A 17,537-nucleotide genomic window follows, 5' to 3' on the forward strand; every position below is an offset into this window, starting at 1 on the left:
ATATCGGGGAAGGGTTAGGAATAAGGATGAAGTCATGCTGCGGAGATTTGACCGCATTAACGAGGATTATTCTTACATCTGCATAAGGGTTAAACATTTATATATACTTTTTTTTCAGAACCAAAACTGGTACTTCTAAGTAGTAGCTTCTTAAAATAAGGTAGATTGGTGCTTTTTCTTCAAGTGTAGAAAAAGTACCTTCTTCTTTGCCTCTGCAGTCATTTCAAAGCCCATACTTCTTTACTTTTACTTGAGCAAAGAAGTTTAGTCAGTACTTCTACTTTTACCAGAGTATTTTTAAACACGGGTATCTGTACTTCTACTTGAGTAAAGGATGTGTGTACTTCTACTTGAGTAAAGGATGTGTGTACTTCTACTTGAGTAAAGGATGTGTGTACTTCTACTTGAGTAAAGGATGTGTGTACTTCTACTTGAGTAAAGGATGTGTGTACTTCTACTTGAGTAAAGGATGTGTGTACTTCTACTTGAGTAAAGGATGTGTGTACTTCTACTTGAGTAAAGGATGTGTGTACTTTTGCCATCTCTTCCTAACTACATGTATGAGACGACAACATGTAAACTCTTACTTTTTGGGAGGCACCTGTCCCACGTTGACTCGAACACAGATGACTTTGCGTGTTTGCATCCCCACGGAGCAGGAGGCGTCGTCGCCCCGCGTTCGGCCGTTGGACGCGTTGGAGGCGGGGATGGAGGCGTCCTCGATGCACTGCCCCCAGGCGCCCGTCTGCCAGTGGTACACCGTGCACGGGTGATCGTTACAGCCCCTCACCTCCTGCAGGGCGCTGATGTTAGGGCACTGGACGCCTCCTGCAAAAAAAGACAAATGAGCGTCAAAGACTTAGCTGTCGTTCTGACGAAAAAATATGGCACGAATCATTTGTGGGAGAATCTATGCTGGGGGGCACTTAAGCCCTGAGCCTGTTTTTCAGGTTTCAGGCTCGAAAATGACATGCCCAGAACAAATGACTATAACTTCACTTCTAAAAGGGTTAAATTAATAATCTTTTTTCTCAAAGCAAGGTTACATCTGTGAGTTGGATGTAGAAGTGTCAGAATCAATATAGATGTTTCTGTGTCAGAGTAAATTCAGATGGAACATAGCAAAAAAAGGTAAATTCTTACCTCCGCCTAAAAAAAACCCATTACTTATAGTGAAAACCACCCTTGAATGATGGGTTAGTAGACTAAAAGCTTTAGGAATCTGAACTACAACATATAATAAGTACCCTGTATCATGATTGATGCAAAACAAGTGAAATTTGACCTCTTTAGAGAGATTTAGAAAAATAAAAATAATATGAAATCTCCGTTATTTACATAAAAATGCAATGATGGATTATCAGTAATCCTTTCAAAGTGACACAGACACATTGGATTAACCTATGGATTAACCTATGGATTAACCTATGGATTAACCTTCAGCGGCGTTTTTATCATTTTAATGCCATTGAACACGACTATTGATCAGAATAACAGCTAATTTGAGACGATCTCCCGTGAATGTTCCGTAATTCACGTGTTGTGACGTCTGTGTTTGCTTCCCCTGTCACGAGTTCTGATCGCTCAGTGATGATACTTATACCTATAGAATCTGTGGAATCTCAGCTTTAATTTGATATCTTGTTTTTGCAGTTACGATAAGTAATAAGGGTATTTTTACCTTGAGTTCTGTGGTAAGCGTGTTAGCATTTTTTCACTCAGGGCTCATTTAGACGCTTCTTGTGAGACTTGTGTTTTGTTTTGGCAAAAATGGTTCGTATTGTCAGTTAGTGGAGTTTCTTCCCGTTAAATGGGTATGACACATTAATAGGTTTTTAGATATTAAGAAGCCCTGAGACACAGTTTCGTGAAAAAACACCCCACTGCCCCCTGTACAGGGGGCTCTAGGGCTTAACAGGTTGATAATATAGATAAGATGAGAAAAAAGATAAGATAAGATACATAGATAAAGTTCACAGTGTAGTCACCTGTGTCAGGTGTTATCTTGTGCTAAGCTAACCTCGTCAGGTGTGTGTTAATGTGTAGCAGATTCTCCATTAATCATTGTTTTATCGTGCTTTTCTTATCTTAAAGACATGCATTTTCTCATTCACACCTTTTTTATCGTTATTATTTAGTTCATAAAGCACCCTGAGCTTCATTCAAAGGAATACTCGTAGTGAAGTTTTGTAGTATTATTATCAATTGACTAAAATGTGTGCCAACCTGCAACAAGGAAGGAGTTAATCACAGGTCGGCTAGCATTCCCATTCTGTCATGAAACCTACAAATTAGCTCTGAGCTTCAATTTTCTCTCGACTCGTTGGAAAACAAACAATCGTGCCGCAGCATGGAGGGTCTCTTTGTCGGAGGATTGACAGACAATCTGACCCAGGAGGGGGGGGGGGGTTATAGTTACAGATTTGGCCCCAGGTGTGAACACCATGTGACCCCCCTTCACCTTCACCACCAAACCTGGTCATTTGCAGCCGCCAATCAAACCCCCCCGAGGCCAGAGTCAGCCATTAGCGCCTCAGAAACATCTGAAAGACTTCCAGAGACGAAGAAGACGAGTCTGTCTGACCTTCACAGGGTCGCTGATAAAAAGATATTATTGGATTTCAGCGGGTGGCCATTCATCAGGCAGGAGCTCATTAACTGTTCCAGAGACACCCCATTACTGCGGCCCTCGCTAAGTGAAGAGTTCATTGATAAATAGTCAATTACTACAAATTAAACTCAACAGGAAAAGATGCACAGCTCAGATGCAGATAACCTGGTGACCTTAGTGTTCATTAATAAACACTGTGACTGCTTTGCACTCTAGTATATGTTCTTTTGGTCTATTATGGTTTATTCTGATGTATTCTATATATTACACTGTTTATTGATACTGTTAACATGTACTGTACATATTCAATGTTGATGTTTGTTTTCATTGTCCTCACATATTACAGCATGATGTAACTTTATGAATACATCATTTCCAGTTCATTCTAGTAAGTGAAACGACACAACTGATAGGAGCGAAGGTTCAAAATGCCATTTACACTAAGTTTAAAAAAAGTGAAAGCGACAAGAAATGAACCTTCATGGTTTTTATGGAGAAAGATTTCAACCTTTGCAGGAGGGCTTCTTCCAATAACCCTCCACGCTCTGACCTTTGCTGCACAAAGAGAAGGCCACTGAAATTGCATGAACACGTATTTTGCTTCTACTAATTTTGTTTATTTGTCGGATGTATAAATTGTCTAATATTGAAATAGTAGAATAAATAATACAAAAATAAAAATGAACCTTCATGGTTTTTAATGGAGAAAGATTTCAACCTTTGTTAGAGTCCTGCTCTACTTCCTGCCCTTTGCTGCACACTGACGTCTCAGTTTGCTGCAGAGATCTGTCACATGATCTGTCACATGATCTGTCACATGACGCTTCACTCAGCACAAACACCATCAACCTGTCTGTCTGCACGCTGTCTACTCCCATCCATCACACCTAGCTAAAGGCTAGCAGCGCTAACAGCAGCCGGCTGTTCTGGCACGGACTTGCTCTCTCTGAGGATCCATCCACGTTACACACAGAGGGAACTCACGGTGGTGACTTGCTCCGTCTGAGGATCCATCCACGTTACACACAGTGGGAACTCACAATGGTGACTTGCTCTCTCTGAGGATCCATCCACGTTACACACAGTGGGAACTCACAGTGGTGAGGATGAGCCAAATATTTAACGCTTGAACGCTAAAAGATAAACGCTGATGTTCTGCCAAACCAGATGCTTAACCGTATGTGCAGTTTTAACGAGGTTTAGTCAGTCCTCACAGTGTGATGATTGGCACCTTTTGGATATCTCACACTCACCTTGGGGGTGAAACACTTCATGCAGGAAGTCTATTTCTAGAAGAGACTATTCTAAAAGGCACGGGGATATTGTTGGGCCAGCAAACTAACGAGAAGAGATTACATCTGTCTACATCCCTCTAGTTTTATACATACAATCACTTAACTTGACATCAATACTTCAACATACCCCACTCTGGTGTTGTTGAATAAATAAAAGACAGGTTTTAGTAGATGTTTGAGAATGTAAAGGCAAGTAAATATTTAAAAAGCTAGAAAAATGGGTTTTCGCCATGTTGAAAATCACATGTTTCCTGAAGACCGGTATAATCCAGCTACAGGATGTGGAAAGAGTTTTGTTGGAAAAATATAATCAGATTTTTTAATAGCATCATTTAATGATGATGCTAATAAACCATTCATACGCCCACCACTCACCTGGGGGTTAAAACACTTAATGCAGGAACACCAGCACGTCTATAACTACTGTGTCAGAGGTTTCTTTCTATTCTCAAAGCACAGGCATTTTGCTGGGCCAGCAAATTGTCAGGGAAATAGATTACATCAAGGCAGAGACACTCCTACATCCCTCTAGTGATGAAACATATGGAGACTACGTCCTACATCAGCAAAAAAACACGTCTAGGAACATCAAATATGAATGTACCGAAGATTGGATGGACCAGCGACAGCAGGGAAGGACCTTGAACAGAAGCAAAGGCAAAACCCTGGTGATTTTAAAAAGAGAGATTTTATAATGACGTTATCAACATGTGCTTTCTGCAGGCGTGTGTTCCTGCAGCCTTTCCTTACCCTGCATCACAGTAACCCACGCCACTACCTTTGCCGTCGCTGCGGAGGAACACACAGAATCATTCATTGACATTTTGGGCTAAAAAAAAGGCAAATCAGATCCACGACAAAACCTAAAATGACTGTGGTGACGGTTATAGATCCGTCCGTCAGATACAGATCTTTGTGGAGAGCTGGGTCGGGGTTATCTTTGCTCATATCCGATGGCAATGAATAATTGATTGAAAGGTCCATAAGAGTCACATATAAACCACTTAATGCACGGCTTGGTTGGAAAGTCGATTCTGATTGGTCAATTTGGACTTCCTGCCGTCTGTATCATAGAACCATGTCCAGCCGTGTCAACCCGCAGAAAATAAATCAGGTTACATTAACATAAAGACTTATTGATTTACTGTAACTCATCAGAAAGACTTTTTAAATATTCATTTTTAGATTTGTGAAGAGCATGACAAATGTTCTTTTCCATGTAACCCTGACCCTGGTGTTTACTTCCTGTCTGCTGCTCAAGACCTCTTTCTTTCTCTTGTTCTCTTTCTCTTGTCTTCACCCGGGACAGTTTAACTATATCATGAATCCAAATATAAACATCTCAATTAAAAAAGTTTTCCACTGTGTTTTCTGATGGAGGAAAACAAATGGGTTTTGATTGAGTTAAATTGACGGGACTTCTTTCAGCGGATTGATATGAATGCACATAGTCGGCTTTTAAGAAACAACAAACTGCTGAATGTCCAAATTGACCAATCAGGAACGAGTATTCAACGAAACTCTTCCTTGTTCATGTGATTGTTTGGTGTTGTTGTTTTTTTGTTTTGTTTCTTTCCGTTAACCGTCAAGTGGGAACTAAGTATTGTTTTTGTACGTTTTTGTGTTTCTCTTATTTTCCTACGATACATTGTGATCGGCTGAGAATAAGAAAATATGAAGCACAGACCACCTATTTCTATTTCTATTTAATTTTTTTGTTGAGAAAGGAGCCGGTCATATCAGATTATTTTCTCCTCCCTCCTTTTCGGGTACGGTGTGTTTACAGAGACATGTTTTGTAGATAATTGTTATACATTAAGTTGTGCACACCATTCTATTCTAAAAAGCACGGAGCTATTGTTGGGCAAACTAACGAGAACATCTTTCAACATCCTCTAGTTATTAAACATGTGATTTATACATAAAACTTGACATTAATACTTCAACAAACTCCACTCTGGTGTAGTATGTTGAAGTAGGTTTTAAAGATGTTTGAGAATGTAAAGGTAAGTAGATATTGAAAAAGCTAGAACATGTGTTGAACATCAGGTTTCCTTCGAGCAGCAGACCTATCATTACGTTGTGCATACCATGAACTGAACTAATAGAAATGAAATGAAAAAGCTGCGTCCAAAGTGATTCTCAGGATAATGAACGTCTTGCATTAATGTCTCTCTGCACATCTGTCTCGTCCTGTTTTGTCCTCCAGCTGCAGGACGTATTGTGTGTACATGTCCCCTCTGTAGGACTAAAGGAGTTCTGATTCTGATGTCTTACCTTCTCCAGCGTTGTAAGCCAGGATGGACCTCGCTCTGGTCTGTTTGCCCTCTGTGTTTTTCCCGGAGCAGGTGTTGGAGCAGAGGGTCCAGGGGGTCCAGGGGCTCAGGGCACAGTCCTTTGGGCAAGGCACCTCGCAGAGGGCTGGCATCGGCAGGATGGCATCCCTGCAGAGCTGCCTCTCCACAAACTCTCCTGCAGCAAGATGTAAGGTATTAGAGATGTAGCTATGGTCAGACGATACAAAGATATCCAGATGAGAGTCATTACACAGATTTACATTTTCATCTGCGTGCCTTTACAGACCAACAAAGGTTAGGGTTCATTCAAAATGGAAAATGAAAACACAAACTCATCTGCAGGAAGATTTAAGGTATTAGACATTGCAAGTCTCTATCATCATGTAGCAGCTACAGTAGATATGTCAATGAGAACCTGAAGTCCTCCTCCAGCAGAGCAACATGAATATATATCGGACATAAAACTAATAAAACAGATACAATAGTGCAAGAGAATGTTTTGAGATGTGCAAGTTAATACAAATAAAATAGAAATAGTGCAAGAAGAGTCTGTATACAAGTAAATGGAATCTGATAATTAGATAATTAATTTGCAATTAAATGCAAACAGATGAATGTTTCTACACAGTAAAACCCGGAGTGTTAATTTAACACTCCGAGATAAGGACCATATGTTCACTGGCTCAGTGTTAAAATTGACTTTTTAAGTGTTAATTTAAACACTTAAAAAAAGTGACTCTAAAAAAAAGAGTCAATTTTAACACTGAGCCAGTGAACATATGGTCCTTATCTCGGAGTGTTAAATTAACACTCCGGGTTTTACTGTGTGTGGTCTAAATGCATTTAGTCAATATATAGATATCCAGATGAGAGTCATTCGACAGATTTACATTTTTATCTGTGTGCTTTAACAGATATAAAAAGGTTAGGGTTCATTCAAAATGGAAAATGAAAACATTTAAGACTTGTTTTTGACAACTGAGCATTCTGAATAATGAACTTCAGCAGATTTAAGTTGTCAGAAATATTCTGCAGACTAAAAAGCATTAATCAATAAAAATATGTGGAGCCAAGAGACGAGGATCCTGTCCATCATTTTCAAACCTTTATATTTGTATATTTGGCCTTTCACAAATAATAAAAAGCTTTTAAAATGTGCTTGAAACACAAATAGTCCTGGCCTATTTTATGTGCTAAACATGTTATTTTTCTAAAAGCAACACAACTAAGCTGTTTGTAATGTTATCGTTAGCCGATCCACGTTGTTATAAATCTATCAGTAATGTTTCACCCTGTGTCTGAATCTAAACGTTAGAAAAGGGAACGCTAACTTTGACTTTCTGGTCCCAGTTGTTCCCAATGTTTTCACACATGTTCAATCACTGCAACAGACATGCAATGGTCCTGACCCGTATGCATCATTTCCAGATGTTTAATCCTTAACAACACTTAACTTGACATTAATACTTCAACACACTCCCATCAGAGTTAAGTGAATCAGACATGTTGAGAGTGGATGTTTGGGAATGTAAAGGTGAGTTCATTGTGTTTTCTTATAGCAGTGCAAATCACAGAGCTATCATTGTTGTTGTTAAATCTTTATAACGCTAGAGGCTCCGTTTTTAAGGATAAGCGTGAGTTGAAGGACCATTACGTCTAACAGGACTGAAGGCAAAGGGTCTTAGAATAAACACCGGTTTATATTTGAGGTTTTTCACTGGGATTTGTTGACAGTATTGATCGGCTCTGCAAGCGGTCCTCAGCCCAGCATATCTGTGAAAATGTCTTTGTGAAGGGCGGAGAGAACCAGTGACACAACGGAGACCCCGGGGAAAAACAGATCCATTTTCATCAGAAGGACACAACAAGAGATCAATACGAGTCAGGAGGAACTCTGAGGGAAGCCGCATGGTGCTGGGGAATCATTAAAGTGTCTTTTTAAAACTGATGGCTGCCAGGATGTCTTTTGTTACAGGAATCCATGAGATGACTCTCGATAAGTAAAGAGAACTGGATTCAACCAATAAGCAATCAGACACCCAGTTAAAGAGGGGGGGGCTGATAACTATACATAGTGTGTCTCAATCTGTGTCTCTCTATATCTATACTTGGTTGCATTCACACTGAAAATGGCAAAAAACATCTTGACTACAAAGCTGAAGTGACTCGACCCACTTCAGCTTTGTAGTCAAGATGGTTTTTGCCATTTGTTTGGTAAACACAGACACATACAATTTACATTTTGATTCAATAAAAGTACCGCTCTACCATTTCCACAAGAAGCCACTGCTCATATCATTGGGTTTATTGAGCCGTCTGTAATGATTTGGTCCCACGAACGATAGCTAGTTAGCTAACACCTTGAATGTGTGGATGAAGCTACCCAGACCCTCCAACAGGAAGTTATTATGACTTTTGTTGTCATTTAGGATGGAGGTTAGCATTACTATAAGCTAAGCTAACACGACTACCAAGCACGTTGAATTCCTGCTGTTTCCAGGGATAGAAATGTTTCACTTTTTGGTAAATAGAAGATGTTCAGAGTCATTTAAAAAGGCCTTGTAGCATCGCAGCGCTTCAGAGAAAGCAGCATCCTTATCTCCGTTTCCACAGACTCAAAGTGTCTCTGTAAACTCTCCGATCTGAGCAGGTGGAGTGATACCAGTTCACCCTCAGCTCTGCAAGCTTTACACCATCAAAGAGACCATTTTCTGTTCGGCGCTGCTCACTTCAGACGAGTCACTGCTGAACATCTCAGACGGAGGTAATGTGGAAGAAAGGAAGAGTGAATCCAGACTGACTGTGGAACTAATCTAATTCAACAATAACTCTGATTTCACTCTTTAAAGGAAGCACCTCTCTAGCTGAGTGCCTCTCAGAAGATGGAGGGAGATGAGGTCACCTTCAAGAAGCTCACCAGACATTTGAATAGATAAGAGAGCATGAAGGAAAGAAGGTATGGATGATTAAGTAATATGATATGATGAGGGGTTAGCTACATGTAGTCTATAGTGTTGCAGGGATGTGGCGTTCCTGCATTGGACCCTGAAGGCAGCATCTCCTGGTCCAATAGGATTTCTCCAGGAGAGGACTCTTTAAAGTAGAGACACTACATACTGATATACACCTGAACATCAGCAGGAGAGGACTCTTTAAAGTAGAGACACTACATACTGATATACACCTGAACATCAGCAGGAGAGGACTCTTTAAAGTAGAGACACTACATACTGATATACACCTGGACATCAGCAGGAGAGGACTCTTTAAAGTAGAGACACTACATACTGATATACACCTGAACATCAGCAGGAGAGGACTCTTTAAAGTAGAGACACTACATACTGATATACACCTGAACATCAGCAGGAGAGGACTCTTTAAAGTAGAGACACTACATACTGATATACACCTGAACATCAGCAGGAGAGGACTCTTTAAAGTAGAGACGCTATGTAAGGGATAATGTGCAGCGACGCGGTCATTATGGGGAAAAGAACACCGACAGGCAGATCAGGAGCCTGACGCGAAGCGGAGGGATCTAGATCGGCATGCAGTTTGCTTTTCAGCCAAACTGTATACAGTTAAATCGAACGGACTTGTTTGTGCAGATGTGAGCGTCCTTAACAACGGTCAATAAGTCCTTGACAGCGGTCTGTCTGTTCTGGATTAACAACGTGTCACGTGTTCTGAATTGACCAATCAGAATCGAGTATTCAACTAAGCCATGTAATAAATACTGATATACACCTGAACATCAGCAGGAGAGGACTCTTTAAAGTAGAGGATGAGGAAACGTCACGTTCAACGCTCCGATGTGAACATTACTAAATTACTAAAAAAAGATAATAAAGGTCTCAGCAGTGATTGGACGTCCTCCTGCTTCTTAATGAATTATCTTTCAGGTTTCCTTTAATGTTTCAGCAGAAAGAGAATAAGGATAATGAGCTGCAGAGAGAGTCAGTGTGGGAGGAGGAAGAGGAGGAAGAGGAGGAAGATGGTAATCACAGAAACAACATGGCGGCCCTGCTCACTGTGAATGGGACTCTGATTATGAGAATAATATGTAACCCCACCTCTGTCTCCCCTGAGCCCTCATTAGCACAGACTGTGTTCAGGAATACATCCATAATTACACACACACACACACACACACACACACACACACACACACACACACACACACACACACACACACACACCACACACACACAGCACCACACGCACACACGCACACACACACACACACAAGCACACACCACGCACACACACACACACAGCACACACGCACACACGCACACGCACACACCACGACAGCACACACACACGCACACACACGCACACACACGCACACACACACACACGCACACACACACACACACACACACACACACACACACACACACACACACTACACACACACACACACACACACACACACACTCACCGTCGCTGTTCACACACTGCACTTGAGGGATCTGAGTTCCCGCCCCACACTCCCTCTCGTTGTCGGGGGTGCAGTCCTCCAGCCTCAGAACCAGCCAATCGTAGCAGCCGGGCTCCTCGCAGGGCACCGCCTCCACCAGGTGAGCGCAAGTACCTGGGCCCCCCGTCGGCTCGTTGGAGACCCTCCTCTTCCTCAGCTTGAAGCCTGTCGGAACAACAGAGAGAAGTACTCAGAATTGTTTTGTTGTTATTTTTTCCTGTCTCTTTGTGGTTATTTGGCTTCTTTTTGTGGTTCTGTTTTATGTTATTTTTGTGTCTATTTAAAGTCGTCTATATATTTGTTGGGTTGTTTTGCGTCTATTTGTTTGTGTCTTTGGATGTTGTTTAGTTGTTTTTTGTGAATATTTTCTGTCTCTTTGTGGTATTTTTGTTTTGTTTCGAGTTACAGTATTGTTGATCTCTTCGTGGTTGTTTCCAGAGGTGGTAGAAGTAGAAGTACTCAGATCTGGTACTTGAGTAAAAGTAGAAGTACTCAGATCTTGTACTTGAGTAAAAGTAGAAGTACCAGAGTGTAGGAATACTCTGTTTCAGTAAAAGTCCTGCATTCAAAATGTTCCTCAAGTAAAAGTAGAAAAGTATTCTCATCAAAATATAGTGAAAGTAGCGACAGTAAAAGTAGTCATTGTGCAGATTGCTCCATTTCAGAATAATATATATGATATGTTTTATAATGATTGATCATGAAAGTGTTCTCAAAGCTGGTAAAGGAGCAGCTAGTTTGAATGACTTTGTATACTGCAGGGTAGCTTGTGGATTTACTCCAGGTGGAACTAAAGTCTGATTTAACACTTGATTATATTTCACATCATTCATCCACATCTGTGAAGTAACTAAAGGTATTAAATACATGTAGTGGAGGAAAAGTACACCATGTACCTCTGAACTGTAGTGGAGTAGAAGTACACAGTACCATCAAATTAAACACTCAAGTATTGAACAAACCTCAATTGTACTACAGTACTTGAGTAAATGTACTTAGTTACTTTACACCTCTGACAACAGGATGTTAATGACAGACCCCCCCCCCCCACTGGCTGTGATTTGACAGAAAGCACATTAACTTCCCTCTGTGAGCTCTCATGATAACATTACGTCTTGCACGACGCTCCATTAATCCGGGGTTTGAAGAAGAACGTTTTTATTCTCCTCTAATTACACCAGAGTTACTAATCCATTCAGGGCTCGCTCTCCTCTTTGTCTCAAGGGCAAGGACCCCATGACCCAGAGGTTTGTTGGGGGGTTATTTTATAGGGTTTTATATTGTTGCATCTATTCACTTGTCTTGTGTCTCATCTTAACGAGAGAACTCATTGTATTTGATCTTGCCTCCTTGTGTCTCTTAACCTGTTAGCATGTTATATGTTGCTGCATTTATCTGTAAAGGTTTTAAAGTTCTCCTATCATGATATTTTTAGGCATATATTATGGGTCTCAGATATATAGAAACATGTCTATGAAGTGTTTTGCTCAAAATACCAAACCGATCATGGATTTTAGAAATCCCTCATCCTCCTCTGTTCCAGCTGTTAGAGACACGCTGATTTTGGGAGGAGGGGGAGCTAATGCCAGCTCCGTTAGACCCCCGTCTTTAGAGATGTGGGTACGGAGGAAAAGAGAGAGGGGTTTATATTGATGACACTTTGTGAGTCTCTGATCTGAGGGGAATTTCTTGTTGCTTATTTTTAACTTGTGATGTGTCGCCATTTTGTAAAGCACTTTGAGCTGTGATGTATGAAAAGAGCTATATAAATAAAGCTTTATTATTATTCTTTTATTATTAACTCCAGCCTTTCCAAGGTCACCCCCCCCCCCCCTCCTCTTCATCCTCACTCTGCTCCGGCCCGATAAGGACTCCTGGAGAGGCAGCAGGGACCTTTTCTATTACATTTCGCCCTCAAAAACCTTTATTTAATCAGACGGGTGGGAACATGTGTCTGGAGCCTTTGATGGAGGCTTTATAAGAGGAGGGGGGGGGGGGGGGTGTTTTAAGGAGGATGGAGGATGGAGGATGGGGTGCAGGAAATTCAATTCTATCTGACATTTATCTGGCTATCTGCAGAGTGGTGTGAACGGACGGCGATGAGAGGTGGAAACACTCGGCTGTGATGACCTGTGGAAACATGGCTGTGCAGAAAGTCTCAGGAGAAGCAGACAGAAAGAGACCCTCACTACTGCAGTCCATTTACAATTTACAAAATAAAAGACTGAAAGTAAACCGGTCCACCCAAACACATGATGCATTACATGAATGCTCATCATGTGAACAACATCTTGTTCTTTTGTGTCTTTCTTAACACTGTGAGCCGTGTTCATGCTTTCTGCACACATGTCTGCACACACGTCTGCACACACGTCTGCACACACGTCTGCACAGCCCTCCACTTTCAAATATAATGCACTGTAGTTTAAAGGGGACCTATCATGCAAAATACACTTTTGTACGTCTTTTCTACATGAATATGTGTCCCCGGTGTTCCAGGGAACTCACCAAGTGTCAGAAAACACAACCCTCTCTATTTTCCTCCATACCCAAATCTCTAAAAAAGGGGCTGCAACGGATCTGATAAAAACTGATCCAGATTTGAACACTGTCCTGACGTCAGGACGGTGGCGCTACGGCTATTGGGCCAACTCCACCAATCAGGAGGAGACAGCCACGGACATTGCCGTTCGAAAGCGCTGGAGACGCTGTAGTACATATGCCAGGCCTGTAGATGGTGCTGTTCTGCCCTTATCTGCCCTTACAAACACAGAGCTAAAAAAAAGTGCAAATTGAGCGAAATGAGGCATGGCTAAAATGCATGATCTGTTTGGTATTTTGAAAAAAAAAAAGTATAAATATGCCTGATATAGGTATGGTCCTACACTATATTATTCAAATATAGCATGATAGGTCCACTTTAAAATATACTCATTGTCACTCAAATGTTTTTAGTTTTTTAACTTTTAAGGTTATTTGTGTTACATTTGTTGTAAATATTCTCTTTTAATGCTAAATTGTTACTTAAAAATACTTATTTTTGATCATCCTTATATATTTCTTTTTTTACCTACTTTGCAACTTATTTTTTTAGATTGTTGATGTTCGCACCAGCAGATACCAGAACAAATGCCTTGTATGTGTGAACGTACCTGGCTATAAACCTAATTCTGATTCTGATCAAGACATGATAACTGTTTTTGAAATGTGTAAAGGAGATGGCGGTCTCTACGAGGTTCTCGAGATGGCACCGTGTGGATGGGTGCGTCCCGATAGGAGAACACAGAGAACAGACTTTCAGATGTATTTCTACTTCGTTCACGCTGTTAGCCATGTGTGGTCCTGATGCATCTACGCACAGCACTTAACGAGGACAATGTCGAGGGAAAACCACCGTCGTCTTATTATCCACCGTCATAAACTGAGAGTTAACATATCACAGGACGTCATGCGTCATATAACAGATCAAATCATTAAGAAATGAAATGTATAACAAACGTATCAGCTTATGATGGAAACGTGTGGGCTTTCTGACACAATTCACTAAAGCCGTCTTATTATTGTACTTTGCAGTGTTTTAATATCCAAACAGCTCTGCCACATTAAAGCGTAAACAATCTTACCAGAGGTTTAAAACCACAATCATTTGAGAAAAAGCCAAAAACAAATAGAAAATGTCTCCACCCAAGCCATCCTTGGTGGCCATGTTGGATTTTTAATTGGCTAACATGCTTTGTCAAAAGAGAAAGCTCAAAGATGTCCCTGGTATGTTAAATAATCTGAGGCGCTATTCATGACTATATGTGTAGTCATTTCAACATCATTTTGATGTGTGTGTGTGTGTGTGTGTGTGTGGTGTGTGTGTGTGTGTGTGTGTGTGTGTGTGTGTGTGTGTGTGTGTGTGTGTGTGTGTGTGTGTGTGTGTGTGTGTGTGTGTGTGTGTGTGTGTGTGTGTGGAGTGTGAGGAGCTCCGTCATTAAGATGCATGGGGGAGGATCTCCAGCCCTTTCATTTGAGGCGCTTCATTAAGGCAGAGTCAACATGCATTAGTCATGGCGCTCAACGCTGTTCCTGGCTAATTAAGGGCTGAAGCAGCTACGTAACACACACACACACACACACACACACACACACACACACGCACACACACACACGCACACACACACACCGTACATTTTACACTTATATTCAATCTAATATTTCATATTCCATTCCTCACATACTTAATGTATTTATAATATCCTGCTTTATATGTTGTTACTGTACATTTGTATATTTTTTACTTTTTGAATGTTACTGTATTTCTATTGAGACGTTTACATGTTGGATTGTTTATTTCTAGTCTTCTAATTGTTCTAATGTAATGCCTTTTCTTTTGATGCTGCAACACAAACATTTCACAAATTGGGATCAAAAAAGTACTTCTTATCTTATCTTATCTTATCTTATAACTAGCATGATCCAATGAAAGCCATTTGGGTTTTCCATCACCTTTCTTAAACACTTCTGAATTCTAATTGATCAATTGATCGAATCCAACAAGTAAAGCTCCAACAATGTGATGTTGACACAAAACGCATTGTTTCTGACAGCAACGTTTCTGATTGGCCCCCTAACCCTAACCCTAACCCTAACCCACGGGTGTAAAGCCCGCCCACATTTGAGTAATGTGGTCATGACGCAGCAAATCTGGATCAGCTCCGTTGTTCCCCCGTTTTTAGAGATGTGGGTACGGAGGAAAAGAGAGAGGGTTTTATTTCCTGACACTTTGAGAGTCTCCTGACACACGGGGGACACACCGGGGACACACCGGGACACACGGGGACACACCGGGGACACACCGGGGACACACACCGGGGACACACCGGGACACACGGGGACACACCGGGGACACACACCGGACACACACACCGGGGACACACCGGGACACACGGGGACACACCGGGGACACACCGGGGACACACCGGGGACACACCGGGGACACACCGGGGACACACCGGGGACACACCGGACATACACTGGACATACACCGGAGACACACCGGGGACACACCGGACACACACCGGGGACACACCGGGGACACACCGGACACACACCGGACACACACCGGACACACACCGGAGACACACCGGGGACACACCGGAGACACACCGGGGACACACCGGGGATACACCGGACACACACCGGACACACACCGGACACACACCGGACACACACCGGACACACACCGGGGACACATGTTGATGTAGAAAAGACATCAAAAAGGGCATTTTGCATGATAGGAGATCTGTCTCAAGGACCGATACAGGAATAAATCACCTCTGGCTGGAAGAGAACTCTTTGCTCCATAGTTTGTAATAAAACCACGTTGTACATTTTACACATATATAATCTGTTCAATATTTAATATTTAATATTCCATATTCCATATGTCATATCTTTTTGAACATATATATTTGTATATATAATATCTACATGTATATTTTCTATTTTATTTTATTTTATTTCTATTCTTGTTTTATTGTAAAATGCCTTGTCTTTTATGCTGCTGCAACAAAAACAATTTCCCAAACTGGGATCAATAAAGTACCATCTTATCTTATCTTATCTTATCTTATCTTATCTTATCTTATCTTATCTCATCTCATCTTATCTTATCTTATCTTTAAGAACTTCCTACCTTTCTTGGCGGCCTGGTCCTGGCAGTTCTCGAAGGTGCAGGGTCCCCAGGCGCTCCATGCAGAGACCTCACAGTCCAGCGGGCAGCTGATGTGGCACAGCTGGGTGGTGTCGGGGGGGATGCCCACACACAGCGCGCTGTCCATCGGCCGCAACGCTGCACGGACACAGAAAGAGAGGGGGGTTATTGAACACCGTTGTGACAGTTTACGCTGCTATGGACAGTTTTGCACTAATGCACATTCTCAAGACATTGAAGAGACTGTTATTTTGTATTTATTGATTGTTGTGCTTTTATTTATGTGTTAATGTGTGCATATGTATAAATGTGTCTTTGATTGTGTATATAGGTATATTCATATATGCACACATATTTTTATATACATTTGTTATTGTATTCAGGATTGTGGGAAACGGTATTTCGATCTCTGTACACACAAACTGAACGATTGACAATAAAGTTGACTCTGACTTTGGGTTTCATCCCACAGGCACTAATGGCGCGTTTCCACTACACGGCCTCGCTCGGCCCCGCTCGGTATGGCTGGGCCTCGTTAGGACTGGCTCACTTTATGGCGCATTTCCATTACAGTTTAGGAACTGGGGCAGTATCTATAGTAACGCAGTGTAGGCGGAGCCGTGACGTCATCTTCAGAGGACCCCAGAAAAACAACACAGCCGTTAGCTGTTAGCACTCAGAGTTCACAGCTCCTCATATATGTTCAGAAACTAGACAAAAGTTAAACAAGTACACACCACAGACTGCCTGTGTCATGGTGAATACAGCCGCTGCTTTATTTATGTCTGTATAGGCCGTTGTTGTGAGTGTGGACGGTCGGAGCATATACTGAGTTAGCTTAGCCAATCTCCATTTAGAAAACACCCATTTTAAAAGGTTTTTCGCCTGCCGTCTGTCTGCAGACTTGACAAAGCATTAATTCATGGTTTTTACTAACCGGTATCAGTATGTTGTTACTTCGGCATCATTTTGAAACGTGTATTACAATTAAATCACGGTCAAATATGTCCATCTTGTTGTAGTTGTAGCCCCCTTGCCAGCGATGCTCTCTCTAGTTTAGCATACTCAGCCCGACTCAGCCTCGTTGTCTCTGGCCCTGGACCCGCGATTTTATGAGGCCAGAAAAACTGTGAATTAGGACCCGCCGGCC

General features: G+C 41.6%; 2 protein-coding genes across 2 annotated transcripts in view; one reads left to right on the forward strand and one right to left on the reverse strand.

The window, feature by feature from the left end:
• Positions 1-17,537, forward strand: part of LOC117474106 (major histocompatibility complex class I-related gene protein-like) — a gene marked incomplete at its 5' end in the record, with an annotated part of 183,941 nt that overhangs the window by 45,996 nt on the left and 120,408 nt on the right.
• Positions 1-17,537, reverse strand: part of LOC117474100 (thrombospondin type-1 domain-containing protein 7A-like) — a 119,083-nt gene that overhangs the window by 34,226 nt on the left and 67,320 nt on the right. The window contains 4 exon segments of the mRNA XM_034120132.1: positions 588-828; positions 6,184-6,378; positions 10,651-10,854; positions 16,370-16,525. Of these exon segments, the coding sequence (XP_033976023.1) occupies positions 588-828; positions 6,184-6,378; positions 10,651-10,854; positions 16,370-16,525 (796 nt within the window).

The sequence above is a fragment of the Trematomus bernacchii genome, unplaced genomic scaffold (genome assembly GCF_902827165.1).
Source record: "Trematomus bernacchii unplaced genomic scaffold, fTreBer1.1, whole genome shotgun sequence".
Lineage (NCBI taxonomy): Eukaryota > Metazoa > Chordata > Actinopteri > Perciformes > Nototheniidae > Trematomus > Trematomus bernacchii.